The 9096-nt window shown below is 42.4% G+C and overlaps 1 protein-coding gene across 1 annotated transcript; it reads left to right on the top strand.

Moving 5' to 3' along the window:
• The first annotated feature begins 7744 nt into the window (after window positions 1-7744).
• On the top strand, window positions 7745-8772 carry LOC102002538 (olfactory receptor 51E2). Its single transcript, XM_026790118.1, has one exon. The coding sequence runs from the start codon at window positions 7745-7747 to the stop codon at window positions 8705-8707; it is 963 nt and encodes a 320-aa protein (XP_026645919.1). The 3' UTR covers window positions 8708-8772.
• Window positions 8773-9096: the final 324 nt, after the last annotated feature.

Genomic DNA, 9096 nt, shown 5'->3' with positions numbered 1-9096 from the left:
TAATATAAATATGTAACAAATAATAAAAAGGGGACTATGCATTTGAAAGAGAGCCAGAAGGGGTACATGGGATAGTTTGGAGAGAGAGAAATAAGAGAGAAATTATGTAATTATATTTTAATCTCAAAAAATTAAATATTTTCTTTTATTATTTTATTAATTGTGGCCAGATGGGACTTTGTCTTCCCGATTATTTGGCAGTTTCATTTAGATCACCTTCATATATGTATATATTTTAGGAAGTTTCTGCCATGTTAGGTTTCGACAAATGCCCCATAATTCTAGCTCTCTCTCCCTGCATTCCCTCCCATGACCACCTCCCTGTTTGAGCCTCTATTCCAGTCCTTCTCCCAACTCCATCCAAGTCTGTTTATTCTACTTAACTAACTTTTTATGGGGATAAATAAGAAGGAATCTCAATTTTAAGAGTCAGATGCTAGGATTTTTATGACACTTCTGAAGATACTCCTCTCAGTTTACATCTACACACTAACCTGTAGACCACCCTAGAAACTGTAAGTGTCTGTGATTATAAATGGGCAACCTGACACTGAGCATGGGAAATTCACAGAGCAAATGTTATGCTCTGGCCAAGCTGGTCCTCCATTGTGAGTCAGAGACTTTTCCTAAAACAGTGATATGGGTATTATATTTAGAAGAAAAATTGAACAAGATGGGTTGGGGAATTAACTACGGGCAATGAGGAAAAAGTATACATCTTAAGTTTAAGTTCATATGCATATCTAATCTTATCTTCCTGAAATGCATCCTTCAAACAACTTCTAGAAGTGCAATTTAATACACATATGTAATTAAGATGTCCTTGATATGAACCATAAAAATGAAGCCTTGAGTTCACAGCTTACATTAACTCACATCTATTTACCCTCTCAATTTCTTTTCTTTTTATATTGCTCCATAAACACCATTCTACTTAGAGAACTCTGTGTCCTTCTATGCTTTACCTCTGGGGGATGGAGAGGTGGCTCAACAGGTAAGAGCACTGGATGTCCTCCAAAGGACTAGTGTGTAATTCCCAGCACCCACATGGCAGCTTACAACCATCTGTAACTCTAGTTCCAGAGAGACCTGATATTCTTTTCTGGGGTCTGCAGACACAAGGCACAAAGATACACATGCAGACAAATGCCCATACACATTAAATTGAATTTTTAAAAAATCTCTTTCTTGGACACACCTTGATTAATGAATGTCCCGATTCAAGTCCTCATAAAAAATCACTGATATTTACTATTATTCTATATTACATCAAGAATATGTAGATATTATTTTAGCATTTTAGGGTAGTGACATGATCATATTTATCTCTTTTCCTTAAAGCTCAATATAGAGTCTACCTAAAACCAGTATTGAGAGAACATGCTTTTACACAATAAGAGAATGACCACATTCCTGGATATAGGTGTATAATAAGTCTTGAGACTTAAAGACAATAATTATGTTTCTGTTTTTAGAGTGACAATAACAAGATAAGACTGATCTAAGGCAAACCTAGAAGGAATAGGAGACAGGGCAAGATAAACATCAATCAGAGACATATCATATGGATATGAAAGAGGGCACATGGCACCAGAGAAGAAATACCAGAGGGCTTAGAGATGCCGCTTTTTTTTATTTTTCCATTCAATTATTTACACTTCCTTCCCTCCTCCAAATTCCCTCCCGCTCACCCACACCTCCTCCTCCCTTTCGGGCCTGCTTGAGAGAGGGCCGGGAACCCTGCCCTGTGGGAAGTCGAAGGCCCTCCTCCTTACATCCAGGCATAGGGAGCTGTGCATCTATATAGACTAGGGTCCCAAAAAGCCAGAACATCCCGTAAACACAAGTCCCAGTGCCTTTATCAATGACTTCTCAGTCAGCCCTATTGTCAGCCACAATCACAGAGACCAGTTTGATCACATGCTCATTCAGATCCGGTCCAGCTGGATGTCGTGAGCTCCCATTAGAACAGGCACACTGCTTCGGTTGGTGGACCAACCCCTCGCTATCCTGACTTCCTTGCTCATCTTCTCCCTCCTTCTGCCTTTCAACTGGACCTTGGGAGCTCAGTCTGTTGCTCTGATGAGGGTCTCTGTCTCTATCTCTATCCGTCACTGGACGAAGATACTATGGTGATAACCATATTCAAGATAATCATCAGTGTGATAGTGGGACAAAGACAGTTCAGGCACCCTCTCCTCTGCTACCCAAGGACCTAGCTAGGGACATCCCGTGAATACCTGGGATCCCCTCTAGAGCCAAGTCTCTTGCCAACCCTAAAATGGCTCCCTTATTGTAGGTATCTTCTTCCCTGCTCCTATATCTGTCCTTCCTCCATCTCCACCCTCCCACTCTCCCAAGCTCTTGCCAGTCCTTCCCTTCTCCCTTCCCTCTCCCCCTCCTCTTCCCCCAAGCTCACTCCCACCCCTTCCCCCACCCCCATGCTCACAGCTTTTGCCCTGCAATCTTGTTTGCTTCCAATTTCTAGGAAGATCTATATATGATTTTCCTTGGGTTTACCTTGTTATTTGGCTTCGCTGGGCTTGTGAACTATGGGCTTAAAAATTGGGGCACTGAACTGAACAGAGAATTCTCAACAGAAATCCAAATGGCCAAGAGACACTTAAGGTCATGTTCAACTTCTTTAGGGATCAGGGAAATGCAAATCAAAACAACTTTGAGATACCATCTTACACCTGTCAGAATGGCTAAAATCAAAAACACCAATGATAGCCTTTGCTGGAGAGGATGTGGAGTAAGGGGAACACTCACCTATTGCGGGTGGGAATGCAAACTTGTGCAACCATCTTGGAAATCAGTATGGCGGTTTCTCAGGAAATTGGAAATCAAGCTACCTCAGGATCCAGCAATACCACACTTGGGAATATACCCAAGAGATGCCCTATCATACTACAAAAGCATTTGTTCAACTACGTTCATAGCAGCATTATTTGTAATAGCCAGAACCTGGAAACAACCTAGATGCCCCTCAATGGAAGAATGGATAAAGAAAGTATGGAATATATACATATTAGAGTACTACTCAGTGGTAAAAAAAAAAATGACATCTTGAATTTTGCATGCAAATGGATGGAAATAGAAAACACTATCCTGAGTGAGATAACCCAGAACCAAAAAGATGAATATTGTATGTACTCACTCGTTTGTGGACTCTAGCCATAAACCAAGGTCATTAAACCCAGAGATGCAGCTTCTTGATGAATGTGGTGCTTTAGCCTGAAGTATGAAGTCACTGAAAAGAAACAGTGAAAGAAAGGCCAGAATGAACACTAATGGATCAATAAAAACAAATTCATGTAGAGGAGACAAGTAGAGAGGACTAGTCTGTAGGGTTATGTCTGACTTTGTGTAAGAACCCTCAGCTCCGAGGGAAGAACATAAATTGACTGTTCAGTGCTACAAGTCCCTCTATGGGCAGTTCTCTGACTCTCCCTTCATGCTGCCCTCCCCCCTTCTCTCCACTGGAGTACACTGCCTGTCTATACTTAGGTGCTGGGCATACTTATTCCTTGGGAAATTTATTTACCATCTCTGATCCTTTGTCTGAAACAATCTTCCCCAGATATTTTCATGCGTGTATCCGTCACTTCTCTAAGTACCTCCTCCATCCAGCAGCTTCCCCTGAGGTTTCAAGGCCTCCCCCTGATATTAACATGTTCTTTACCCTCTTCAGTTTTTTCTCCCTATAATCATCTAGCATTCTATTTAGTTTATATGTTAATTTAATTTAATTTCAGCCAATCTAATCAAAAAATGTACTTCATAACCCTGGAAATTTTCTCAATTTTGCTTATGAAATTACAGGCTCTTGGAAAACACTGGTTTAATGTGAATAAATAAATAATACATGAGATTCTCCGTCTAACGTTATCAGTATATGATATAGACCAATGAGTCATCTTTGCCCACAGCACAGGTATAAAAAGAAGTGACTTCATTATATCAGGGGCTATGATTAAACTGCAAGAGAAGCAGACAAGAGTTTTCCTACTTTGAGTTATAGAACTACATTTTAATGTACCTGCTTGGGATTTAAGGCCAACGTGAACTCCAACAGTTAAGGATCGTGACTATTCCTACACTTTGCCTGCTGTGTCTAGCAAATCAGATAATGAGGAAACTCTAACCTTGTGACTGACTGTGGAAATTAGATCATCTCGGAAGAGTGGGAACACGTGTTTGTTGTCAAGAGACTCACATATGTCATTGCGGGAATGGTGACAGACCTTGGCGCTTTGAGATTGTTTCCCTAGACAGGACAAGTGGGAAGCCTGTGAGAGCAGCACACGAGATGAGTAGACTTGAGCTTTGTACTCCACTGTCTGCCAGACCCCTAGAGCATCAGCTGGTATTCCCACAGCCTGCTCCCTGACTACCGAGTAGCACTATAAAGAGACCTGCTCCTGAAAGAAAGAGCCAGAGCCAGCTGCCTCCTTGAGTACAACTGTCCCGTTCTCAGGTGAGTGCTGGCTTGCCGGGAGTGGCAGCCCGAGGATCCTGCCGCTTTGAGACACCTTGAAGACCCCTCGTACTTCATCACAAGACAAGCCCAGTGCCTTAGCTGATGTTCTTCTGGAAAGCAGGTGACATATAACAGAATTATGTTCAACCATAAGGAATGAAGCAATGCCACTTGTAGAAAAATGGATAGAACTGGAGATCATTCTGTCAAGCAAATTAAACTAGACTCAGAATGACAAATACTTTTGCTGTCATAGGCAGAATCTCTCCTCTCTCTCTCTCATTCTCTCTCTCTCTCTCTCTCTATCTATCTATCTATCTATCTCTCAGGGTCTGTGTGTGTGTGTGTGTGTGTGTGTGTGTGTGTGTGTGTGTGTGTGTGTGTAGAGAATAGAAAGGAACTGTCAGAGGAGAGGAAGGAGATTTAAAATAAGGAGGGATAAGAAGGAGGGAAGAGGGTTATGCAGTCCATGTAGCACGAAGCAGAGGGGAGAAATATTTGAGAGTGTAAAGGGGACCAGGAAGAGGGTGGTGAGGAACTGAATAAGAACAATGTACAATCCCACATTTTCATGAAAATGCCATGGTAAACCTTTCACTTTGCATGCTAACTTTAAAAACTGTTGTTCAAACAGCCTAGAGAAACCTCAATAGCGATTAGAATAAATCTGCATATCATCCTAGAGAAAAGCTGTACTCAGTACAGTTTTGTGTTCTAATCCATGAACAGTACATCTTTCCATGTGTTAGATACTATGTTTAATTTTTCTCAGGAATAGTTTGTAAATCGCAATATTTAAATTTTCTACTAGTTTTGATTAAATTCATTATTGTTGATGCTGTTGTGGATAAAAGGTTTTTGGAAGATCAATTTCTGATACTTCAATATATTGTATGGAAATATTGAGCTTTGTAGACTGCTATTAATGCTATAACCTTGCTATTTTACTGTTTATATTAGTGCTTTGTAGACTTTTTAAGGTTATGTAGCCTAGAAAAATAGTGTTACCTCTTTTAAAATAACACAAAATGGGACAGACACTACTTCTGTGCTTTAAGCACCGCCATGGCTGGACAGATGCTATACAGAGGGGTGGATCAGGAAAGCGGGCAACTCTGGATGAGGGAGACCTTTAAAGGAGCAGAAGTCATTGAGAATGTGAAACGTGACATTTTGCCTCTTGGTACACCTCCAACCTACCTTCTTTTCTCGTTTGTCCCATTTCTCTTGGGTACAATGGTCAAGTAAAACGGTCTCCCTCCAGGGGAGGTTGTTTTGTTTTGCCCTCCACCACACAGAGTCGTTTGTTGGGACACTTGCATTCTCTCCCACGAGCTGTTTGCGATAAATACAAAAACAGATGATTGGATCCAAGATAGAAATAAAAACACACAGGACTCTTCCACACCAGAAGGGGGGTGTGGCAAAGGGATGGGTGTTTTGACAGAGATCTAGGTGAATCAGGAAGGGAAATTGTCAGAGGTCACAGTCTGAGACTTTGATAAGCCAGAGAGGCCACTTGGGGTGCAACTCCCCAGGCAGAGTGGCATATGTACTACTTTGTAGCCCTGTGAGGGATTACTGGTGTGTGTTGAGCTCAGGCTGGGCTCACAGCTCTTGTTGGGACATTCATCTCACTCTTTTGAGACTATTTTGCATCTCGCTGAAGACTGAAATTGTCTTTGACAGTATTAAGTAGCAGGGATTAGAATTCGATATTGAGAAGCTGTTCCTTTACTTGCACAAACCCTAAGAATGGAGAAAATCAAAATCAGCGATATGGGTTTTATAACCTTTGAATCCTTAATCTGTTTTTCTTTGCTCTTTCAAGACAGGGAGATTCCAGCTTAAAATGTCTTGGTTCTTGTTTAATTGTGATTAAAGCATCAGTTCTCTAAGCTCTCTTCATTAAGGAGAAGTTGAATAAAGAGAAGAAAAGCCAAACTGTATTAAAGACCTTAGTCAGAAAGGAGAAAGAATCCTGGGAGAGATAAACAAATTAATCAGGGTACCCTGGACACTGTCAACAAAGACACCTGCATCATTTACTTCTAAGCATCAAAGGCCTGGACTCCCATAGCCAAGCCCCCAACTGCTGAAGTTAACCAGCTCTAAATACAGGACATTAGGGAGCTTGACAGAGAAAGAGATTGATGTGAGTGCTTAGCTGATTGGGTGGGGTATGGGGTTGAAACAAAAAATCAGTAATACTGCTCCCAAATCAGGGCTTACCCCCCAAGTTCTCTTTGGGACAAAAGAAAATACCCTTGGTGGTGACTTCCAGGCATACAGATCCTGGCTGCTGGCTGGGAACATGTCTAGTAGCTAGGATCCGCTGGAGGTGATGGATCTTGCCAGCACCTCCATCTGCACAGAGATGGTTACAGGGAGCTAGTATCTTTCTTTTATAAATCCAGATACGTTTCTTTTTTCTTTTCTTTTCTTTTTCCTTTTTATTTGAAGAATATTTTCGATTCCCCCTGCCTTGGAAGAGCCTTTATTGTCTCTTCTGACTACTTAATTCTGCTCACACTTTAGGACTGAAATTTAGAGAGCATCATTTCGAGGAAGATTGCTCTGTCTTTGTCATCCCTGCAGTCCATGAATCTCTTACACTAGCTTTATCACAATGCTCTAATGGATTTATTACTTATCTGTCTCCTATCCTAATCAAGCCTTGTGGAGGTCAAAAAAGATGGCTCTCAGATATGTGTCTCACTAATGGCATTGGGCTTAACGGATCATTCAAGTAAATATCTGAAATCTGAATCAATAAATGTAAAGAGAGAAGGAGATGGAGAAGGAAAATGGTGAAGGAAGAAAGTAGAAATAAAGATGGAGGAAAGCAAAGGAGGGTGGGCAGCAGGGAAGAGACAGGAAGAGAGAGCAGAGGGTGACAGCTCTATCTGAAAGGAGAGTTACTACGGTAATTTTATGAAATGGGGGTGCCTAGTATCCAGACAGTGAAGGATGAGGCAAAAAGAAGGTCTGAGGAAGTCAAATTATGGGGAAAAATATTTTTCTACCAAAGCTTTATTTGGAAATTTTAAGTGTGCCTTAGGAATAGTGAGAAACAAGTGAATTTTGAGCGCTCACATTTCCTCCTTTGGAAAAGAGCTGGGGTGTGGTTGGAGGTAGAGGGAGAAGGGAGAGAGGGCTAGCATGCGCTAAGTTCCAGGGAACTCCCTGACTCTGCTCCCTGCCCTTGCAGGCTGTCACTGTGACCTTGCCCTCTCCAGACCTCCCCACTTGGTGTCAGCGATGAGCTCCTGCAACTTCACACATGCCACCTTCGTGCTAATAGGAATCCCAGGCCTGGAGGGAGCTCACTTTTGGTTTGGCTTCCCCCTGCTTTCCATGTATGCCGTGGCACTGTTCGGAAACTGCATCGTGGTGTTCATCGTGAGGACGGAGCGGAGTCTGCATGCACCCATGTACCTTTTTCTCTGCATGCTGGCCGCTATCGACCTGGCTCTGTCCACATCCACCATGCCCAAGATCCTCGCCCTCTTTTGGTTTGACTCCCGGGAGATTACTTTTGATGCCTGTCTTGCCCAGATGTTCTTCATTCATGCTCTCTCGGCAGTTGAATCTACCATTCTGCTCGCCATGGCCTTTGACCGCTATGTGGCCATCTGCCACCCACTGCGTCATGCTGCTGTGCTCAACAATACAGTGACAGTTCAAATCGGCATGGTGGCACTGGTCCGGGGATCTCTATTCTTCTTCCCGCTCCCACTGCTGATCAAGCGGCTGGCCTTCTGTCACTCCAATGTGCTCTCCCATTCCTATTGTGTCCATCAGGATGTGATGAAGTTGGCCTATACAGACACACTGCCCAATGTAGTCTATGGTCTAACTGCCATTCTGCTCGTCATGGGTGTAGACGTCATGTTCATCTCCTTGTCTTACTTTCTGATTATAAGAACAGTTCTGCAACTGCCTTCCAAGTCGGAGCGAGCTAAGGCATTTGGGACCTGTGTATCACACATTGGTGTGGTTCTGGCTTTCTATGTACCACTCATTGGCCTATCAGTGGTACACCGTTTTGGAAACAGCCTAGACCCCATTGTGCATGTTCTCATGGGGGATGTCTACCTGTTGCTGCCTCCTGTGATTAATCCCATCATCTACGGTGCTAAGACCAAGCAGATCAGAACTCGAGTGCTGGCTATGTTTAAGATCAGCTGTGACAAGGACATTGAAGCTGGAGGAAACACGTGACCCTTACCATTTTATCACCCTTGTCCTCGATAGCTTAATATATTGATTTCATCATACCTGCTGAATTCCAGTCACCCATAAGCACATTAGTGCTTTTCCCTGGATGGGATAGTGAACTAAGTATGGTTTATCTTCATCGTGGATATAACGTGAAATAATCTCTATCAATGAACATTATGTGGTTCAAGGACTCTGCTCTAAAATGAGAAATGTGGGTAATATTAAATAAGGCAACTAGGATTTGTGATTTAAAACTAACTGATCAGGCTTGTGACTTGGCTGAAATATGTTCAAATTACTAATGAGTTTGTTTGATTCCTCCTCTGTTTGTCATGAAGCTATTGCTCAGTCGTTATGTGTATTGGCTAGAATGTAGACCATGAAGCCGA

The sequence above is a fragment of the Microtus ochrogaster genome, unplaced genomic scaffold, assembly GCF_000317375.1.
Source record: "Microtus ochrogaster isolate Prairie Vole_2 unplaced genomic scaffold, MicOch1.0 UNK41, whole genome shotgun sequence".
In the NCBI taxonomy this organism is placed as follows: domain Eukaryota; kingdom Metazoa; phylum Chordata; class Mammalia; order Rodentia; family Cricetidae; genus Microtus; species Microtus ochrogaster.
The sequence above is the reverse complement of the archived record's forward strand: the minus strand, read 5'-3'. Positions and strand labels throughout refer to the sequence as shown.